We start from the raw sequence: 22,587 nt of genomic DNA, 5'->3' as shown, positions 1-22,587 counted from the left end.
TTATATGTGGCTTAGGCATTAAAAGCTAACCATCATCTTGTTATTTTTCTTATTGACAAATTTTGAAGATTTAATTCCTTTTATTGAACCATCAAACATAAACTTCTTTTATCAAACATTATCTTAGATCATGTAATCTTAAAAATATTTGGGTTAGTTTGGGTAATCTGAAAGTATACTCGATTTGTATAAACAATTTTTTAAAGACAAGTAGAGCTTTTTACAAATTCATTTTGGCAATACCATTTGGAGACAGTAAAACTATCTGTAACACAGATCGACACACATAAACAGAAGGACACAGATCTTACAGCCTTTGTTTTAAAATGTTTAGCCACATTCTATATATAAAACTTAAAAGTAACTCGATATAAATTGTGTTTCTGATGAAATAAGTTGTTATTTGCTCCAATAGCCAGTGTTTTACTAAAGATTTTTTATTTGCATGCTGTAAGGATCCCTTTAGAGCTGTTTGTGGAATCATTTTGTCCTTTAGAAGCTTCTATTTAAAGTATGGATTTCATTCATTCATTCATTCATTCATTGTTTCATAGTTGTTGGGAATCCTTTCTTTTAAGGGTACTTCTTAAGGTAAACTTTTCTAAGTTAGAGGTTCCCCCAGCATGGCCACTGCAATTCCAAAAATTCACCCATTTTCCAAAAGGCACAAGATTGTCACCCATCGATCAAGTGGAGCTCATCTTTGCTTTTAGATTTCTAAAGGTGTCTTAATTCTGAGGAGCTTGTTTTCCCACAATCTGTCTAAAACACAGGGAATCATTTTTGTTCTACCCACAGGGAATCATGTGTTCTACTATTCTTTTGCATAGTATAAGAAAACTTACCAAAAAGCTTCAACAAACTACAGGTAGGCACAATAAAGTCAGAGAGTTCAAAACTCAAAGAAAGTGGAGCTTAGATCAATGAGAGACTTAGCCTCAAACTCCAGGGTTGGTGAGAAAGCAGTGAGCTCATTGGGTCAGTGGGTACCATTGTCTGTTTGTTCATCTACCTTGGAGTCACTGGGGGTCTTTGGATTCTACCTCTGATGTTATGATCTATCAGAAGTTCAGAAATAACAGAAGTAAAAACAATGAATCCCTGAAGTAGTCATAATTATTAAAAGTTTATTATGTATACACCAAAAACAAATTTGTAAACCAGGAGCACTCAAAGCAAACATGGAATGAGGTTCAGTGGTATATTGTTATAAAACAGCTTACATAGTAAGAAAGTTGTTGGTTACAATACAGATGCTCCTATTGTAAATTGATAATGCATTTAATACACCTAATCTACTGAACATCATTGCTTAGCCTAGCCTATAATAAATGCACTCAGAACACTTAACAGACAAAATCTTCTAACACAAAGCCTATTTAAAATTAAATGTTGAATATCCCATGTCATTTATTGAATACAATATCCAAAAAAATGCATCAGAGTACACTGTACAGTACACTGTTTAACCTCATGATTGCCTGACTGGAAACTGCAGCTCACTGCCACTGCCCAGCATCACAAGAAAGTATCATACTTCTAGCCTGGGAGAAGATCAGAATTCAAAGTGAAGTTTCCACTGAATGCATATTGCTTTCACCCACCATAAAGTTAATAAATCATAAGTCAGACACCACTGTAAGTCAGAGACTATCATAAACAACAACAACAAAAAAGCACAGATCAATTTAGCCTTGCAGAATAAAGTAAATTTAATCTTTGTTCATGTGACTAAACTGACTTTGCTGTGCAGGAAATTTTCGTGCCTGGTCTCTGTTTTTTATTTTAACACAGCCAAGAGTGTGAAACCAAAATTATTAAAGTACATTTAGAATAGCATCAAAATATGTAAGACACCTAAGAGTAAGTCGAATAAAACTTTTACACCAAAAATTATAAAATAGGGCTAAGAGACCTGTTAAATAAATGGAGAGATATTCTATCTTTTTACAAAAGTTTTATTTACTTATTTATTTTTAGAGAGGAGAGGAAGAAGAGAAACATCAGTTTGTGGTTGTCTCTCACGTGCCCCCTGGGGACCTGGCCCACAACCCAGGCATGTGCCCTGACTGGGAATCAAACCATTGACCCTTTGGTTCACAGGCCAGTGCTCAGTCCACTGAGTCACACTAGCCAGGGCATCCATCTTTATGTAGTAGAAAATTCAGTATCGCTAAAATAATCAGATTCTCCAAGTTGAGCTATAGCATCAGTTGTTTTTTTTTTAATTTTGATATGAATTCCAAAATTGACACCAAAATGTAAATATTTCAAATTTCAAGACTGGTTATGCCAAGTCTTATATATTAAGACATATATTAATTTCAAGACTTATATATTAATTAGACAGTTTGTATTAGAACAGCAGTTTTCAACCAGTATGCTGCTGCAAGACGCATATCGGTGTGCCACAGTAATTTTTAAAGCATGCAGTACATGACCCTTTGATTAGGGACACTGACCTCTTTTCCTCTAGATTGTTAAATAAAGAAAATGACAACGGCTCCATAACAATAGCCTTCTGGTGTGAATCAAAAGTATACCTAATTTTGTATCAGATCAGCAAAAAATATATTTTCGGGTGCGTTACAGAATTAAACTAATTACTTTATGTGTGCCATGAGATGAAAAAAGTTGAAAATCACTATTATAATAAGGTAGACAAAAAGACTGAGGAAGAATAGTGTCTAGAAACTAGACGTTCACATTTATAACAAAAGTTCCACTGAAGTTAAGAGAAAGCATTTATTTCTAATAAATTGTATAAGGTAAACTGGATGTCTGTATGGACAAAAGATAGAACTGTGACTTTTACCTGATATTTAAAAGTTTATTTGAGTTGTATAATAGATACAGATGTGAAAGCCATATTTATCAATCTTCTAGAAGAAAACCTAGGAGAATATCTTCCATCATCTTGGGGTAGGCAAGAATTTCTTAGAATATAAAATTGATAAGTTAGAATACATAATATTAAAAATTTCTATTCATCAGCACATCATTAAGAGAAGACATATACCTCCAAGAATATATTCATAATAAATTTGGTGAAGGACTCATATCCAGAAAATATAAGTAACTCTTACAAATCAAAAAGGCACCAACAACCTAATTTTTTAAATATGCAAAAAAGCAAGCAGGTTCTGCACAAAGGAAGGCATCTGAGAGGTCAATATGCATAGGTGAAGGTGTTCTACATTATTACTTACCAGAGAAATGTCACAATGCAGAACCATCACACCCCTACCAGAATGGCTGAAATAAGAAACTGACAATACAAGTGTTGCCAAGGATGTGAAACAGCTGATGCTCTTCTGTGTTGCTGGTGGGAATGTAAATTGTTTCAGCCACATTGGAAAACCAGCACTACCTGTTAGAGCTAAACCAAGCTCTGTACTGTGATTCCAGGCTGTATGTACCTAATAAAGGTAAAAGAAAAAACCAAACCAAAACATGAAAACAATGTGGATGAATCTCAGAATACCTTGTTTAGCAAAAGTAGACAGACACAAAATAATTTTTACTATATAATTACACTGGTATGAAGTTTTAAAACAGGAAAAACTAATTTGGGGTAATAGAAGTCAGGGCAGTGGTTCCCTCCAGGAGGAGAAGTTAATGACTTAGAAGGGACAAGCAAAAACCTGAAGTAATGGTAGTGTTTAATATCTTGAGCTAGAGGGTAATTATTCACATGTTTATATTTAAGAATTCATCAAAGTACTCTATGCTGAAGAGTTTTATTGTTGTAAACAAGTCTTCAGCGAATGATTACAAAGAAAAGATCGGAAAGCAAATACTTAAACGAATTGCCATGAAAATTTCCAAATTTCCATAGAGTAACCAGAAACCCCATGTACACTTTGTCTTGTTTCCGCATTTTGCCATGCTTGGTTCTCGTCTCCCAACCCTCTCTCAACTCATATGTGTGTGTTTCTGTAGTTAGCATACGTTTAAATGTCTAAATATCAGATGTATTAGTTTACTCTGATCATATTTTGTGATGTTATCACCAAATGTACTTTGTAACATTTTGGTATGCATAACATTGAATTTTCTATTTTCCTGTGCCCTTCTTTTTTTGCATTCCTGGATGTGATTTGGAAATAAATCTCTGCTACCTCTTTAGTCTGAACTGATTTGACTTGTGGATCTCAAAGGAGAGTGGGTTGAGGTGGATCCTTCTTTTTTGTGCCACATCTGAATCAGAGATCTTTTTACCTAAATGAGAGATAAGTTTGAACATTTTTCATCTTTTTAAATGGATTAGTATTTTGTTCTTTCATCTCAGTTTGTCTTTGAGCATCCTTTAAATTTTTATCCTATTTAGCCAATATTACCTCCATTAAACTATACAAAAATTTTATTGTTCTAGTGTGTTGAGTATATGAGATCTGTCCGGAAGGTATACACCCATGTAATAGGAAAAATAGAGGCATTTACAAAGGACATTCTTAAAGAATGTACAAGAAACATTGTATAGGACAATGACCTCTCAGTTCACTTCAAATCAGGCACCTTGGGACCTCACACAATTCTCTAAATTGCCACCAGCTGCCTTGTCATATTTTCCTGAATCTCATCAATGGTCTGAAGTCTGTTCCCTTTCAAAGGTGATTTTAGTTGTGGGAAAAGCCAGAAGTCTCAGGATGCCAAATCTGAGCTGTAGCAGTGCTGAGTCACCTGTGTGATCTGATGTTTCACCAAAGAACTCCTCATGAGGTGTGATTGATGAGCGGGTGTGTTGTTGTGGTGAAGCTATCAATCACCAGTTGCCCATAGCTGTGGCCTTCTGAATCATCTGAATAGTTTCTTTGGAGGAATGTTCATACTGCATGCAAAATTTGATGCAGATTTGTTGGTCTTCTTGCTCAGTCATTTGAATGCAGTGGTCACACAGTACACCTGAGACCTTAATGGTGTCTGCTGCCCCTACTGACTAGTACAGTGAAGTCATCATTGTTCATGCATGTGCATTTCAGTCCACTCCTTGGCTGCCAGGTTACGTCAATGTCATGCAAATCATTTTCATTATATTAATAATGTCTGGACTTTTTCCAGACCGTGTGTGTGTGTGTGTGTGTGTGTGTAAAATAGAATATTCTGTAACAACATATATGGACCTTGAGGGCATTATGCCAAGTGAAATAAGTCAGATAGACAAAGACAAATCCACATGATCTCACTTACATGCAGAATAAAACCAAGCTGATAGATAAAGAGAACAGACTGGGGGTTGCTAGAGGTCGGGGATAGGGGAGGAGTGCAGTAAAATGGGCAAAGGGGTTCAAAAGATACTAACTTTCAGTTATACATGTCATGGGGATATAATGTACTGCATCCTGACTATATGGCTAATAATACTTTATGGCCTATTTGAAAGTTGCTAAGAGAACAATAGGTCTTATGAGTTCTTTAAAAAATTGTATAATTTCATATGGTGGTTCTTGTGATTGTTTTGCCATATACACAAATACTGAATATTGTGTTGTACACCTGAAACAAATGTAGTGTTTTATGACAATTATACCTTAGTTTTGTAAAAAAAAATGAGTTCTTGCTCTCAGCAGATGGGTCACTTGAGTATGCAGAAATTCTTCTGGAATTTCAACTGATTGCCTCTCCGTCTGTGCAAAGCTTCATTTGAATCAGATTTAAGTTCTGAAAGTAAGTGTCTCTGATTCAGTAACTATTTAGCGGGTGTCTACCAGATGATGGGTGCAGTATAGGTGCTAAGCAGTATTTCTGACATCGCCAGCAGCAAGAGACCAGTAGAGTTCCTTCTGATAATGTCAGTCACAACATGGCACTTTACATGCTGAGAACTAGAGTCTTTAAAGGGAGAAAATAAACTTTCATGAGATGGTATTCAAAAATATTTATTATAGTAATAGGTGCAAGTATAAGAAAATATAGTGTATGTAAGTACATGTAATTTTAATTATTTGCATTATATTGCAGGATAATTTGTTAAGCTGCAATAGACTTAATATCTCAAAACATTTATCATCTCATTGTTTGAGTGGGTCAGAAATTGAGCAGCAGCCTGTCTGGGTGGTTTTGCCTTGAGGTCTTCCATAGGGTTACACTCAGGATTTAGGCCGGGAGTGCAGCCATCTGATCACTTGATTGTGGTTGAAGCATCCGCTTCCTAGCTGCTGTATCAACTTGGCTATTGCCAGAAGACCTCAGATCCTTTTGACTCTGGACAGGAACTGCCAGTTACTCATCATGTGGATCTTTCCATAGGACTACTTGAGTGATCACGTGATGTAGCAGCTGGTTTCTCTCAAAGCAGGAGACAGAGGAAAAAGCAAAGAGGAAGCCATAGTGCCTTTTATGTCCTAATTTTGTACATCATGCACTGTTACTCCTCTCACATTATATTTATTAGAAATAAGTTACTAAGTATAGGTCACACTTAAGACGAGCGAGGGAGACTGCTTTTTTGAAGGGTGAAGTATTAATCTGTGCGCATATTTTAAAACCACCTCTAATAGAGGTATGATGTTACTGTAATTTTAGAATGGCAGGAATATTTGTCCATTTTGTTCATGTTGTGTCCTCAGCACTGCAAATAGTGCTCTGGAACATGTCAGAATAAAGCCATATTCCCCCCAAAATAGGTAAAATACTTGTGAACTTGTATCCGTGGTTAACCTTTAAGGTTGCCATGAACTGTACTGTGACTGTGAAGATTAGAGTTGTTTCAGATTATTTTTCTTATAAAGCAGTATTAATTAGCCCTGTCTGGGTGGCTCAGTTGGTTCAAGCGTTGTCCTGTACACCAAAAGGCTGTGGGTTCCACCCCCCAGTCAGGGTGCATACCTAGGTTGCAGGTTTGAACCCTGGGATGGCACCTGATTAGTGTTTCTCTCTCTCCACCCCCCACCCCAGCCCCTTTCCCTTTCTCTGAAATTCAATAAACATATCCTCAGGTGAAGATTTTTTTACAAACAATATTAATTAGAACTTGTATTTTTGCCCTTATAAGATTTTTAAAATATAATTTTACCCTTTACTATTGTGAACAGTCTGGCTCAATTCATATAGATCACAACCTGTTGCTAAATTTATAATTTATATGGGGAAAATGTGTTGTATTCTCTTGTGTATGTTAATAACTGTCCATGACTAGACATAACATAGTTAAATTCATTTGCAGAACTATCATCTTACAATAAATTTTTGGTGATAGGCAATTAGCTATAGCTCAAATATTTAAATAAATCAGGTGTTTAAATAAAAATTATGTCCTTCCCTGACTGGTTTGAGTTGGTTGGTCGAGTGTCCTCTGCAGGGTGAAAGATTGCCAGTTTGATTACTGGTCAGGGCACCTGCCTGGGTTGTGGGTCTGGTCCCTGATTTGGGTACTTTATTAGAGGCAACCATTTGATGGTTCTCACATCAATGTTTCTCTCCCTCTTTTTCTCCCTCTCTTCCTCTCCCTCTCTAAAAATAAATAAAATCTTTAATAAAAATAAATTTAAAAAATTAAGTCCTTGTCAAAGTATGAGAAAAACTCTTTGCAACTTTTGAAATAGTAAATAATTGGATTATTTTCAAAACTACAGATGGTCTTTTATATTTGTTATGTGGTAAATTTTGATTTTTCTAATTTAGAATATAAGTTCTTATTTGGGATTAAAATATTTGAATAATTGACTAAAGCATAAATATATCATTTACACACATTAATTTGTTGAATAGTTTATTTTTTATTGTATATACATTAATTTCTAGTTGTCATAAGCCATTATTACATTACTTCTCATTCATTATACATTGTATACTTTATACATTAATCATCATAAACCTAAGTTTCTTTTCTTAAGGTTAACTTTTAACAGGCCAGGGCTAAAGGAACAATATAGTGTTTTGATGAAGAAGCAAAGATAGCATAGTGTAATAGATTCCCAAATAATTTGACCATGAACCCCAATGAACACTTATCCAGATATCCAGGGTCTGGCAGAAGTAACGCCGTTGAGTGTGTGGTTGGTAGGATGTGTTACAAGATGGGCAGCAATTTGAACATTTCACCTAAAATGTCGTATGGTGTGGTTGAGTGTGATAATTGTTATGATATAGAATTTCATGCTCATGATTTTGTTATAAAATATTTTTAATGTAATAAAAGGGCATTAATTGTGCCAGATCCTATATTTGCTTATTTACTTACGAATTATATGTGTCTTGTTATCTTTGTCAATCTTAAGGATGAAATATACTTGGCAGCAAGATTTTTCAAGAGGAGATGTAAAACTTTTCAGATGGCCATTTTTTTTATTAACTCGTCTGATCAGTTTTTTGTTGTTGTTGGCTGTTATTATGGGCCTACATGCTTTCACTAGAAGGAAGAGAAGTATTAGCTTCCCTTTTTTGTTTGTACTTGTATTAATATTTTGTTTACTACATGGTTTTCTTTTAGGAATCTTCTGCAGCTTGTCGATTTTGTGAGTAAAAACTAAGTCACATCCAAAATTCCATTGAACTGGGCACACAAAAACTGCCATATATGTCACAGTATAGTGAGAAAGAGCCAGCAGGTAAGCAAGGTGTCTGTCATTTCCTGTGCATTGAGAACTTTGTGTTTTTCCTTCAAGGCACCTTCAGTGCTAGATATGACATGTGATTATAGTCTTCCTTAAGGCCAGTTTTGATCCATACACTAAGTACTTGTAAAATTTAATTTCTAATTTTTAAAAGATTTCATTTATTTATTTTTAGAGAGGGGAAGGGAGGGAGAAAGAGAGCGAGAGAGAGAGAAAGATCAATGTATGGTTGCATTTCACATGGCCCCCATTGGGGACCTGGCCCACAACCCAGGCATGTGCCCTGGCTGGGAATCGAACCAGCAACCCTTTGGTTTGCAGTCTGCACTCAATCCATTGAGCTACACCAGCCAGGGCTAACTTCTAATTTATGATAGGAAAATAATTGCAGGCAGGAATTCTTATATTTTCTTTTCATATTCTCTTGGCTTCTGTTGTGCTTTCCACTTTCGAGACTAATGCATTATAGGACAAATTACTTAAATCAGGGCTGTCAAAGTCATTTTCTCCAGGGGCTGCGTCAGCCTCCCGGTTGCCTTCAAAGAGCTGAATGTCATTTTAGGACTGTATAAATGTAACTATTCCTTGACAGTTAAGTGAGAGCTCAGTGCTGCCACCCGGTAGAAACCAGGTGCCAGGCAGGGTAAAACAAGGTCGAGGGCCAGATTTGCTACCTGGGGCTTAAATACTTAATTTTAACCTTAATTTTTTGATCTTTAAAATAAAGTACAGTATGTACCTCATTAGGTTGAGGGAATTAACTTAACACTTGATATTGTATCTTACAAGTACATGGTATTTTTTCCATGCTTCAAAGCAATTATATTCCTTATTTTAATGCAGTAAAAATACTTGTTGTATTTATTGACTATTCCACATACTGTGAGATAATACTTTGTTTAGTTGCTGCATTGTGTATGTAAAATCTAATTGAATAAACTTAATATATATAAAATACTGTCATGTTTAGTAAAAGATGCTGTTTACTACTATATATTTCTTTGTCATCAGAATTTAGTGTTCAAGTTAATCAAACGTTTATAGCTTATCTTAACTATTGGTAATTTTTAAAGGTAGGGAGGGTAGCATGCATTTGACTTGGCTCATCATTGTTTTCTTTCAGAGAATTTATCTGATCCTAACTTTTGGGATATATTTATTGTGATCCAGTTGGTTCTTTGTGACTATTTAGATATTGTTTAAAGAAGTTACTTGTTACTATTGACAGGAATGTGTTCACTTTTTATGTAGTTGAAACCATCATCATATCAGGTCCTAGTAATTCACTCAACAAATATGTATTGAGCACGTATGTGTAAGTTACTTAGATAATTTGGGGGATCATTTTCCACGTCTTAATGAGCTTTTTGCACTATAGCAGCTTGTATATGAAATTCTTTTTTGGTAAGTCACATTATAAAAATCTTAAGTACCTTAAAGGAACTGAACTTTAAAGGATATTTTTGCTGCCCTGGTTGGTGTGGCTCAGTGGATTGAATTCCAGCCTTGAACAAAAAGGTTGCTGGTTCCATTCCCAGTCAGGGCACATTCCTGGGTTGTGGCCCAGGTCCCCAGTAGGGGGCGCATGAGAGGCAACCACACACTGATGTTTCCTTCTGTCTCACCCTCCCTACCTGTCTCTCTAAAAGTAAATAAATAAAATATATTTGCTGGTAAAGAAGCCATGTAACTTATAACATGGTACTTCATATTTATTTTTTTAAGTATGTTCTGTAGTACTGGTAAGGTACAGTTGATGTTCAGTAGCATATGTTTGGGCAAAAACTAACATGTGTTGAAACAATACCCCTACTAGTCACCAGAATAAAGGTCATTGCTCTACCTCTTTTATTTTTAACTGTTTTTCAGCAATGGATCAAGAATCCAACAAGGCTGCCTGGCCCAAACCAGCAGGAGGATATCAAACAATCACAGGCAGGAGATATGGAAGAAGACATGCATATGTCAGTTTTAAACCTTGTATGACCAGGCACGAAAGAAGCTTAGGTCGAGCTGGTGATGACTATGAAGTGTTGGAACTAGATGATGTTCCAAAGGAAAATTCTTCAGGTGTGCAACATAGAATTACTTAAGAATTTTTATAAGCATGTAGAAAGGTAGTATTTCTTGTAGTATTTGAAATTGTCAGTGAGTTTATGTGTCTATGAGTAAAATGCTATACATTTTTTACCAAGAAATTCTATTTTAAAATTTTTACTTAAATTGTATTGAATTAATATTAATACTTAAACATAGAAGAAAATAGAATATGGCCAATCATTAAAATATAACTACATTGGCTGTCAGTGATTACATTGTCACATTCTTTAGCCAGAGGAAATTTTCACCTTTTAATCAAAAACCATTTTTTGGATGTGAACTGAATATATTTTTCCCTGCATATTATATTTAAATAATTTCTTTCTAAATTGTCTCTAAATAATTTAGTTTGGCTCGTGTTTTTTTTAATTATTTGATAAAATGTAAATGTCAAGTGATTCTTAGTTATTCATTTAAAATTTCTTAATTATCCAGTGGTTTGAAAAACTGTTTTTGCAGATATTCAAAATGAGTTGAATTCAAAGGATATTTGAATATCTTTTGCAGATATTCAAGTATATTATTTTGAGCTAGAATGTCATTTTCTTCTTGTCCAAAGCAAACTTGATAATTCTAAATTATTTTCACTGCCATTTATATATAAGAATCTGAATTATTAAGGTCATTTCACTAAAGAAGCCTTTAAGTGATATGAGAAGACTGATTTTCAATTATTTATAGTTTGTAAATTTTTTCCCAACAAATCTGAAATGTCTTCATTTTTATAATTACATTAGTAGTGATAAAAATAGTATTGGTAATTTATAGAATATATATAATTTTACTCTTCTGTCAAGATGCTGACAAACTATGGCAAAGAGAATCAACATTTACTTTTGTCGTTTTTCATTTATTGCTGTAACATATCTAAAGTTAACTCATTATTATAGCTGTATTACAACAGTCCACTAGAGACAGAGATAAAATCTGAATTGACATCAACCAGAATAAAGTCTCATTTCTGTTAGATCTGTTATCTGATCTTATATCTATTATAAGTACTCTTGAAGTTTTTGTTTTAATGTGCATGTAATAAAGGAAATTTGAATTGCACACCCCAACAATTGAGAGGGCAGTGAGTTCACTTACACCTTTTATTGTTTGGTCTTTCATTAGCCTCCCCTTTTAATATCTTTTACAGAATGTTTTAGGTAATAGGACTTAAGTGAGAAGCCTATAAAAGACATCTAAGTGAGATGATACTGAGTGTCTACACAGTGGCATAAATGAATCATAGGGTAACCATTCTGCCCTTCCAGTTAAGTTAGGGCACATAGAAGCACCTGTCAGAAAAATTCTTTTATGTTTTTAAGTGGGTAATAATTGGTATGATTCCTACTTAAATAACCATTATTAAATCAGTTATCTAAATTAATCACTCTAAATATGTTTTGTTTTCTATGAAGGTTCCAGTCCATTGGATCAAGTTCAGTCTTCTATACCCAATGATCCTTTATTTGAAAACAGTGAAACAGGAATTCCCATTTGTGATACAGCACTGAATCAAACCATTGAGAGCAGTCCATCCTTTGCTGCAAAACATCATGATGGGGAAGACAGGGAGACCTTAGGAAGCAGTACGAATCTTCATCACTCAGAGGGAGAATATACTCCAGGAGTTTGTAACGCCTCAAGTGTCCAAATTGGAATTGCATTGGTTCATACTGACTCTTACAATCCAGATGGCAGATGTGGAGAGGATAATGACCGTCTTCAGCTTTCTGCAGAAGTTGTGGAAGGTAGTAGATATCAGGAAGCATTGGGCAATACAATATTTGAGTTGGAAAATGGAGAGGTAGAGGCATATACTGGTCTTTCACCACCAGTTTCTTCTTTTAACTGTGAAATACGAAATGAATTTGAAGAATTTGATTCAGCACCTTTAGTGAAAAGTTCTACTGATGATACTGAGTTTGTCAATCAAAATAAACAGGAATTTCGGAGGTCCTCTTCTAAAGAGGATGTTGCTAGAAAGGAACGAAATAATCCTAGCCAGGAGACACAGAGAGAAAGCTCAACTGAAGATTCAGCCTGTGCTCTGGGGCATATTTGCCATGAACAAAATACCAGGGATAGGGACAACAACCAGGGAAGTTCTCCTGAACAGGTAGTGAGACCCAAAGTTAGAAAACTGATCAGTTCAAGCCAGGTGGACCAAGAAACAGGTTTTAATAGACATGAGGCTAAACAGAGAAGTGTTCAGAGGTGGAGGGAGGCTTTGGAAGTTGAGGAAAATGGCTCAGATGACCTCTTAATAAAATGTGACGATTATGATGGAGAACATGACTGTATGTTCTTGGATCCACCTTACTCAAGAGTTACACAGAGGGAAACAGAAAATAACCAGATAACATCAGAAAGTGGAGCCACTGCAGGAAGGCAAGAAGTTGTGGATAACACCTTTTGGAATGGTTGTGGAGATTATTACCAGCTGTATGACAAAGACGAAGATAGGTAAGGTTTTGCTAAGTGCTTTGCCAGATTGTGTAGTGAGCATAATGGTTTATTTCTGGTACCATGTTGTGTGATGGTTGGGCTCTCCAACATAGTCATATTTTGACTTACCAAGTACTCATTTACGAAGTCTAACCATGTGTGCAAACGAGTGGTTAGTTTTTTACAATTATTTTTGAGGTGTTTTCAAGAGTTTACAAAAATTAAAATCAGGTAATGATTATCACTATAAGAGAATACATACAAAGTATTTTAATGCTTTGTATTTCGATTAATAAAATGCAACGTATTGTATTTTTTAAAATTCTGTGCTAAGCCAGTCTGAGTTTAAAGGGTAATTAAAACCACAGAAAATTTTGATTGATAATACTGCATTGATTTTGCCAATACTTACTAACATCACCTGTTTCTTTATCCTTCTGTTGCTCCTTCTATCACTACGTTTGGTTTTTTACTTACTTTCACTTAGCATTTAATTTTCATTAACACTTCTATGTGGTGCGTACTATTATCGTCCCCATCTGTGAATGAGGACACTAAGGCAGAAGAGAGCTAGCTAACATCTAAGGTCACAGAGCTGCTGAGCCGTGGAGCTGGAATTTGAGTATCTGCCTAACTCCGAACTCTCTGTTCTTCACCACTACAGTTTACTGTTTTCACAAGAACATGTAATTTTTCTAATAAGCATTCTGATTCCTCTTACATAGTATTTCCCTCCAAACTGTAAAATGACAGAAAGCAGAGGGAAATGGAGAATTTCTTTGTCCAACTGCTGACTTTCATTATTCCAGAGTCCAGATGTCCTTTTAAGTTAGTTGTAATCTGAACTACATTCAATTACAGTGCAATTTCACTATTTTATTAGCTTGTGGAAATAATATTTTAACTAGAAAGTACATCAAAGGAATAAATTTAATTTTTAGAATATGAATGCATTTTGTCTATTTTATTTCATATCATAAAATAAATAAAACGTTTCCTTTTTTCTACTTAAAAAATAAATTTCTTTGGGTAGCATCAGCTAATAAAAGTATATAGATTTTAGGTATACAATTCTATAATACATCATCTGTATATCATAATTATATGTTAATATACTTTGGACATATGAATTAAGTAACCTGTAGAAACAATGAAAATATAATTTCTACACTATCATGGAAGTTTGTAAACTTTACTGATTAGCAGACAATTATTTATGTAACCTACTGCTTTTTAAGCTAAGGGTAAAGGTAGTTGAGAACTTTTGCCTGACTTATTTCTGTTTTTTTCAGTTTAAGTCCACAATCTTTTATCCAAAATCCAAAGTTCTAAAAACAGATATCGGCAGCAAAACCTGACCTGACTTATTTGACGGCAAATCTGGGTCTGAATTAAAATGAGAGTTTTTTCCCAAGTATTTATGAAATTTTTGCTATAATATGAGTGCTTGATTTCTGGGTGTTGGCTTTGACCCCACTGGGAATTGTTAGATAGTGTTTCTAAATCTCAGAGAGAAAAAAGTCTAAATTCCAAAACATACTCAGCCCTAAGATTTTTGGATTGGTTTGTGAACTGTATTATACCTCAAGGTAATTATTAAAAAAATAAAAACAACTTAGTTTTAGGTAACTCATCTCTTTGAAAGTATGACGTTGTTGGCATTTCTTTACTATGACATTTTTTACTTTTTGAAGAAAATAATTTGGCTGTACCTTCTCCATTGTGGACACACTAATCAAAAATAAAAACCTCTTTTGTTTGCTTTAAAGAGTCAGGCCTACTATCATCTAATAAAGTTGAAATTTTTATGCTATTTGCCAACCTAAAGAGAAAGGGTAGTTTTCTTGACTCTTGGTTTTTAAATTTTTATTTTTTTAATAGAAGTGGTTTTTTTTGCCTAGAACAGCTCTGGACTTTTTAATGATTATATTTTTTTTCTTTAAGTGAAATGTCAGTTAAGGGAGGGACCCCCAAAAAAACAGAATTATCTTCTGGAGGGTGGCCCCACTAGGGGAGAATTCTAGGAACCCATCTATATCAGTGTACTAGCTGATGTTGCTGTGTTGGGCCTTAGTGAAATTTTTTCGAAGACTCTTCCAGTATGTTTGCCCATTTCATGATGAATGATTAATGTGGACATTTGCCCGCATGGTACTGAGTGTTCAGTGGTTTTTGACCAAAACTGGCGTGACCGCCATGCCCCCACCTTCCCTAGTCTCCTGACCTCACCCCTAGTGACTTCTTTTGTTTCCCTGGATGAAAAAAAAAGTCCTCAAAGGGAAACATTTTGCCAGTGTGGAAGAGGTAAACAAAAGAGGTAAATGGAAGCACCAGGAGGCATCAGAATCGACAAGTTCTAAAAATGTTTTGAGCAATGAGAAAAAACATCTTGATAAGTGTATTGCATCACATGGAGAGTACTTTGAAGGTGACTGATGTTTAAACATAAGAATAAATGCACAATGTTTTATAAATTCAGTTTTTTTAGGTTCCCCTTCATATTCTTAACAATGATAGATTCTTTTTTACAGATGGAATATGCAGATAAGAAAATCACTTAGAGTTTTCTTTCAACCTTTAGAAACAGCAACAATAGAAACGTTTTTCTTTCAACTTTTTAATAATGTATTGAGTTACAGAACCAGTAGTTGGGTGTGCAGCCAGTTTTGGAGCATTTTTTTAAAAACACATTGTTCTCAAATATAATGTTTCTACCTAGGATTCCACTAATATTTGCATCTTTAAGGGCCTCATTTCAATAGTTGCTACAATTTTAAGGTGTAATTCGATCTTACTGTTTCCAGTTCCTCTGCCTTTACTCCCTGCAAAGGATCACCGTTGACAGATGCTTTTTAATATCGTGCCAGATAAAGGTTGAAATTTAATAGTTTTACACTTCTATTTAGTTTCATTTGCTGCTTGGTCATCTACCTGATGTTTTACTGTAGTCCCACCGAGTTCTGATATTATCAGTTTGGAGAAATGGGAGAACACAGTGACTGGGCCATAAGTATCTTGAGAAGGAAAGTGCAAATAGCTTCTGTTTCGGGCCTGCAGTATTTTTTTTTTTTAAGTTTTCACTGCTTTGTAAAACTGCTTTGTAAAAGATAATGTACATGAAAAATTTTTTGTTCTGTTTAGATTATAATATTTAGTTATGAATTGAACTACTTTATCAAGAACATAACTAAAATTTACTGTAAAATATGTAGATACAGGAATTTTGGCCACCTAAGAAATATATAGCATATATATTCTTTATAAGTGGAAAGGTATTTTAATGAATGCATGACCCTTTTTCTGAAAAATTCTAAATGATCACTTAATCACATCTGAAACATGACAATCTACGGGATAAGCATTGCAGCTGGTAGCATTGCTCTGAGCTGTGTGACGGGAACTGAGCGCCACCTTATTAAATTAGAACTGCAAGGGGAATTTTAATAGGCAGCATATAATTACCAGACTTGGAATTAGACCAAAGAGCTAAGGTTAATACCCTGTTCTTTTGAACTACACCCTGAGAACTTTAATAACTGAGGATAAGATCTGGAGTTTAAGAGGACCTTTCAGCCGTCCCAGCACATTTTAAACTTGGGTCTAACTGTTCTGAAGAGACGCATGCCACCTCCTAACCATTTATTACCGGTCTGGAGGTTTCTTTCACATTGTTTCTGTCCCTAGTCCTTAACCTTGCCCAATATAAAAATGTCAAGACAGCTTTTTTTGTTGTTGATATTGGGAGAATAAAAAGAATATTAGGCAGTTAGTTGATGTCAATTTGATATATTCAAAAAAAATTTACTGAAATCCTCCTAATGTCAGAATTTGTTTTGAGTATTCTTGAATTCTTTAATGATTGCCGTTTCCCTGGAGTTTACCAACCTTCAAAGGAAGACAAGATATACAGATAATTATCCTGAGACTAAATTAAGCTGCTTTCCTCTTCCATATTGAGTTAGCTAAAGGCCATGAAGAAGGATCCTCTGATTTTCCTGTATCCCGACAAATAAAATGTCTATGAGGAACCAAGGCAAAGATCTTAAAGCACATGTTCTAACATTTTATCTTGTTTCTAAGTTCATAGAAGTTTAGGAGTAAATTAGAAGTAAACAGCTTTGTTCTTTGGGCATGCTAGGGAATTAGAGATTATAATAGGTATTAAGGGAAAGAACCAGGAAGTTGTAGAAGGCAGGCACAATTCAGAAAGGACACCATGTGGGCCCTATGTACTACATGAAATTAGCTTGCTTGTTTATTTGGACAACTTCCATTTATACTACTCTGTTACATGGTTAAATGTTAACAGTGGTTCCCTGTCCTAGACTGCTTAAATTATGTTCAGTATACTGTCTTTGAAAATGCAAAGAATTAATATGTTTTAACACAATTTCAATCCAGAGTATTTTTGATAAAAATTTTAAAAGTTCTCTTGATCCTCTGCTAGTCAGGTTACAAAATTATTAAAAATTTTTTTTTTCTTAGGCTTCTATGTAGGTGAGGGATTTAGTGAAGAAGTTGCTTTTGTCTGGTTTTACTTCTAGATCTTATTTCTACCTATGATTCGTATATAAATTACTTGTCTAGAAATCATATACAATTTCATTCCATACGTGAAACTAGGTTTTTTTGGTTCATAATTGAATGTGTAAAGAGTATAACATTCTAATAAGTTATAGCTGTTTGCTGTGGAATGTAGCTCTAAATGCTAATGGAAGACTTTACTAGGGATAGACCATATGAAGATTAAAGAGGTTCTTAGTTTTTTCTTTGAGAACTTGAAATGTTTAACCCATATACTTTTGTAATCAAGAACAAACAGTCTTCTGTGCCACAGTTATTTTGTATACTATTTGTTCTGTTTATTTTCTTTGAAAACTTACTTTTAAATTCTTTCTCATTTTGCTTTAGTTCCATACACTCCTGTCACTCTTGGTAGATAACTTTGTCTCCTGCTTCCCTGTATATACTGAAATAGTTAAACGTGAATGTTCTTGTTTTCCTCTTCCCCATATTAGAATATCTCAGCATCTATTCCTATTTTTAATTTATTCAGTGAAGAGAGGTAACTTTTCTAATTCTGTACCTAAAGTCATACCTTACTTTTTCTGTTACCCTTATTCCTAGGTTGCTTCCCTCTCATTCCCCAGTTTTTCTAAGTCTGGGGAAACCTTCACTTGACATTGTTCCCTCTATTAACTGCTTGCCTGTTTCCTCTTTCATTGCTGAATTTTCAGGATAAGTGTTCTACACCCACAGCTTTTGTTCCTTCACTGTCCATTCTTTTTGAATGCCTCCAAATCTGCCCCTCAGTATTGTCTGTTGTGTGCTGTTGACAGGGACCTCCTAATTTCCAGGCAGTCGGCCTTTCTTAGCATTCATTTTCTTTGACAACAGTGCCACTACTAAGCTGTTTGTTTCCCCTTCCTACTCAACAGTTTCTTTTCCATTCACCTGTGTCCCCTCTGGACCTGCAGGGTTTGGCAGACGTCTTTTTAAAATGATCAGAGAGTAAATATTTTATGCTTTGTGCACCAAAAGATAAAAGCAAGGATATTTTGTAGGTACTTAGGTAGCCATTTCATTTTATTTTAATTTATTGGGGTGACATTGGTTAATAGAATTATGTAGTTTTCAAATGTGCATTTCTATGATACATTGTATTGGGTGCCCACCACCCGAAGTCAGACCACCTTTCGTCACCATATATTTGGCCCTCTTTTCCCTTTACTCCCCCCACTCCCTTTCCTCTTGTAACCACCGTGTTGTTGTCTGTCGCTGTGAGTTTCAGTTTTATATCCCAATATGAGTGAACTCATGGTTTTTAGCTTTTTCTGACTTATTTTACTTCACGTAATATTCTCAAGGTCCATCCATGTTGCAAATATATTTTATCTTTTCTTACGGCTTTTAGTATTTCATCGTATATATGTACGACATCTTCTTTATCTAGTCCTCGTAACCAGTACACTGTCTCCATGTCTTGGCCACCGTGAATCATGCTGCAGTGAACACAGGGCTGCATATATCTCTGTGAATAAATGTTTTAGACTTTTTGCGTAGTACCCAAAAGAGGGGTTGCTAGGTCATATGGTAACTCTGTTCTTGATTTTTTGAGGAACCACCATGCTGTTTTCCGTATTGACTGTACCAGTTTGCATTCCTACCAGCAGTGAATGATGATTCCTTTTTCTTCACAGCCTCTCTCACACTTGTTATTCTTACCTCTTTTGTGGATAATAGCCATTCTAATAGGTATTTCATTGTAGTTTTTTAAAATTGTTGACACTGTTAATAGATGTCCTCCATTTTCCCCCTTTTCCTGTTCTGCCAAGCTTCTGCTTTGCCCCCACCCCAGCCTTCACCACATTGTTGTCTTGGTCAATGGGCTTTGCATATATGCCTGTATGTTCTTTGCCAACCTGTTCTAGCTCCCCCCACCTTCCTCCACTGTGAGATCTCTCAGTCTGTTCCATGTGTCCATGCTTCCGGGTTTTTTGTTGTTGTTGTTGTTCATCGGTTTATTTTGTTCATTAGATTCTACATATGAGAGAGATCATACAGTATTTGTCTGAGTGGCTTATTTCACTTAGCATGATCTTCTCCAGGTCCATCCATGCTGTTGCAAAGGGTAAGAGTTATTTTTTTATAGCTGGGTAGAATTCTATTGTGTAAATGTACCACAGTTTTATATCCGCTCATCTACTGATGGACACATGAGCTGTTTCCAGACCTTGGCTGTTGCAAATAAAGCTGCTATGAACATAGGGCTTCATATATTATTTCTAATTAGTGTTTTGGGATTCCTGGGATATATTTGCCCAAGTGGGATCTCTGTGTCAAAAGGCAGTTCCACTTTTTAATTTTTTAAGGAAACTCCATACTGTTTTCCACAGTGGCTGTACCAATCTGCATTCTCACCAATAGTGCATTGGGGTTCCCATTTTGGTTTGCATTTCCTTAATAGCTAGTGAACTTGAACATCTTTTGATGTATCTGTTGGCCACTCATATGTCTTCTTGAGAGAGGTGTCCAGGTCCTCTGCCCATTTTTTTATTGGATTGTTTGGTGTTGAGTTGTATGAGTTCTTTTTACGTTTTGGACAGTAACTCCTCGTCAGGGCTGTTTGCAAATATTTCCAATTCGGTTGGTTGCCTTTTCGTTTTGCTGTTGGTTTCTCTTACTATGTGGAAGCTTTTTAGTTTGATATACACCTTTTTGGAATGTGTTTGGAATAGAGAATTTATGCATGCAACAAGAGTTGCATGTAAGAATGTACTGGTTAGTACCTGGTATCAGATTGTAGTAAGTCATAAACGCCATTCAAAGTTTAAACTTTTTATTTTTTATAGGCCACAATTTGCCTACTGTCCTCACAATTTTCCAAAATGAGTGAAATACATTAACTGGTATGCAGATAGGAGTTATTAATATTTATCATTAAATATTTATTTTAATGGGAATCAGAATAAATATAGCTAGCTCATCAAATTTGAAAATTTATGGCTATTACTTAGGGGGTAACTAAATGTATTTGAGTACTAAAATGTTAAAAAAAAAAGATTTGTTAACAGTTATTGATGGCTTATTTACCAGAAATTGTTAGAATATTTTGTATACAGTAACTCATTTACTCCTCACACAAACTCAGTGAGCTATTAGACACTATTATATGTATCTGGTAAGTGAAGCGATAAAGGCACAGAGAGGTTAAGTAACTTCTCACAGCTAATAAGTGGTGGATTCAAGTTAGGCAAGTTGGCTCCAGAAGCTGTGTTCCCAGCTCCGGTACCTTAAGACACAGTGGTAATGTACAACTAACTGCAGCAAAAATTGTGAGGACAGTAGGCAAATGGCTTAAGTTTGTGAAATACTGATTTAGGGAAAAATAGCTGTTGAGCGTTTTGGAGTAATATTATAAATTTACTATTTGATATAAATGAAAGTGATAGTGATATTCAGAATGCATTTTTAAGTGAGTTGAGAGTGGATTAAATTTAGGAACACCAATTAATAATTAGTTAAAGTCTAGATTTGGAGAAAAGCAATTGAATGAGGGATTTTTAGGAAAAAGGAAAAAAAGGAGGTAGGATAAAAGGGCCATTGTACAGAAAGCAGGGAAGGTTAGAAAGGATTTAATTACGGGGATTTTGGAGACAAAGATATTTTTTCCAGCTTAAAAGCAGGGTAATAATACCATTAGCAATTCAAAAACGAAGAAAGGGACTTATCTGGCAGGTAGATTTTGTTTTAAAAATACAGCTTTTGAAAAAGAGTATGAAATATTTAAGTGTTTGTCAGGCAGTTCGTGATTGTGAAAGCTGATACGGTGGTCAGGGCTGGGAATAAACACGGGGTGCAGCACAGGTCACGCCCCTTTGTTATTACAAAATCATAAGCATGTAATTATGTAACATAACTATATCACTGTCAGGCACACACCATATGACATTTTAGGTGAAATGTTCAAATTAAAAATATAAATCAATACACCTATTTTATTACCCTTCCAACCACACTCAAGCAAGCCTTACCTCTGCCAGACCCTGTATTTTAAAATTATTTACTTAGAGGTGAGGGTTATGTATAATGAATAATAATGACAGAGGCTAAGGGTCTGCAAACTTTTCCTTAAAGGGCCACACAGTAAATATTTTAGGGTTTGCTGACTAAGACAGAATCAAAGATAAACATGTAAAAAAGTGTTTTTAGCTTACAGGTCATTTTTTAAAAGCCATCAGGGCCAGATTTGGCCAAAAGGCTGTGGTTTGCCAATCTTTGACATAGGCTTCCTAAATACATTGCCTATTGATGATAGATTTTTTTCTGTTACAATTTGGAGATAGTCTATTAATTATTTCATTAATCCAGAAAAATTCAGAAGTTTTATGTGTCAACTTTCTGAGTAGAATTGTACTCTGAGTGAAATGTTTACAAAATGAGGTTTTCTTCATTATGTCAAAAATTGCCACAAATTAATATAGAAACCTTAATTGTTAAAATCATATCAAAATGGGAATTGGTAATTTATCTTTGAATTTCAAAAGCTTCATGGTCAAGGAAATTTAGCTCAATAAGCTCCTTTAAATCTTTTTTTAGTAGATTTTGACACTAAGACAAGCCTAGAATTGATTTACTTGATCTTAGATTATTCTTTGGGTCATAAAAAGTTCTACAGGCATTTTATTTGCATTTTATTGCCTTTTACATGCTATTCTAGAGCTATATTGCATTCCTTTACCCAAATGTTTGTGCCTGGCTGCCCATTGTTTATTGAAAATTGGATGTTGATTTTATCTTCTTCTAACATCTCAGAGCTCAGAGCCTTGTTCTATTTGTTAAAAGCATTATGATCTCTTGAGTTCATCTACTTGTAGAAGGAGGAACTCACTAACTAGATATTAAATATATATTATCATCATGAAAAAAAGATAATTTCTTTCCAATTACCACTTCCTTTGAAAAATATAAACTAAAATTTGTTATTTTTGGTTTC

General features: G+C 34.9%; 1 protein-coding gene across 4 annotated transcripts in view; it reads left to right on the top strand.

Moving 5' to 3' along the window:
- PJA2 (praja ring finger ubiquitin ligase 2) overlaps nucleotides 1-22,587 on the top strand; it is a 70,767-nt gene that overhangs the window by 8,821 nt on the left and 39,359 nt on the right. For 3 of the 4 annotated variants that reach the window (XM_053665287.1, XM_053665285.1, XM_037138608.2), the window contains exons 2-4: nucleotides 8,432-8,549; nucleotides 10,425-10,625; nucleotides 12,062-13,109. In XM_053665287.1, coding sequence (XP_053521262.1) covers nucleotides 8,519-8,549; nucleotides 10,425-10,625; nucleotides 12,062-13,109 — 1,280 coding nt within the window. In that variant the 5' untranslated portion in view covers nucleotides 8,432-8,518. The remainder of the gene's footprint in view (nucleotides 1-8,431; nucleotides 8,550-10,424; nucleotides 10,626-12,061; nucleotides 13,110-22,587) is intronic. The other variant, XM_053665286.1, reaches the window with a different exon arrangement.

This window comes from Artibeus jamaicensis, unplaced genomic scaffold, assembly GCF_021234435.1.
Source record: "Artibeus jamaicensis isolate MK-2021 breed Jamaican fruit bat unplaced genomic scaffold, CSHL_Jam_final contig_402, whole genome shotgun sequence".
In the NCBI taxonomy this organism is placed as follows: Eukaryota; Metazoa; Chordata; class Mammalia; order Chiroptera; family Phyllostomidae; genus Artibeus; species Artibeus jamaicensis.
Note: the sequence above shows the minus strand (reverse complement) of the source record. Positions and strands in the feature narration are given on the sequence as shown.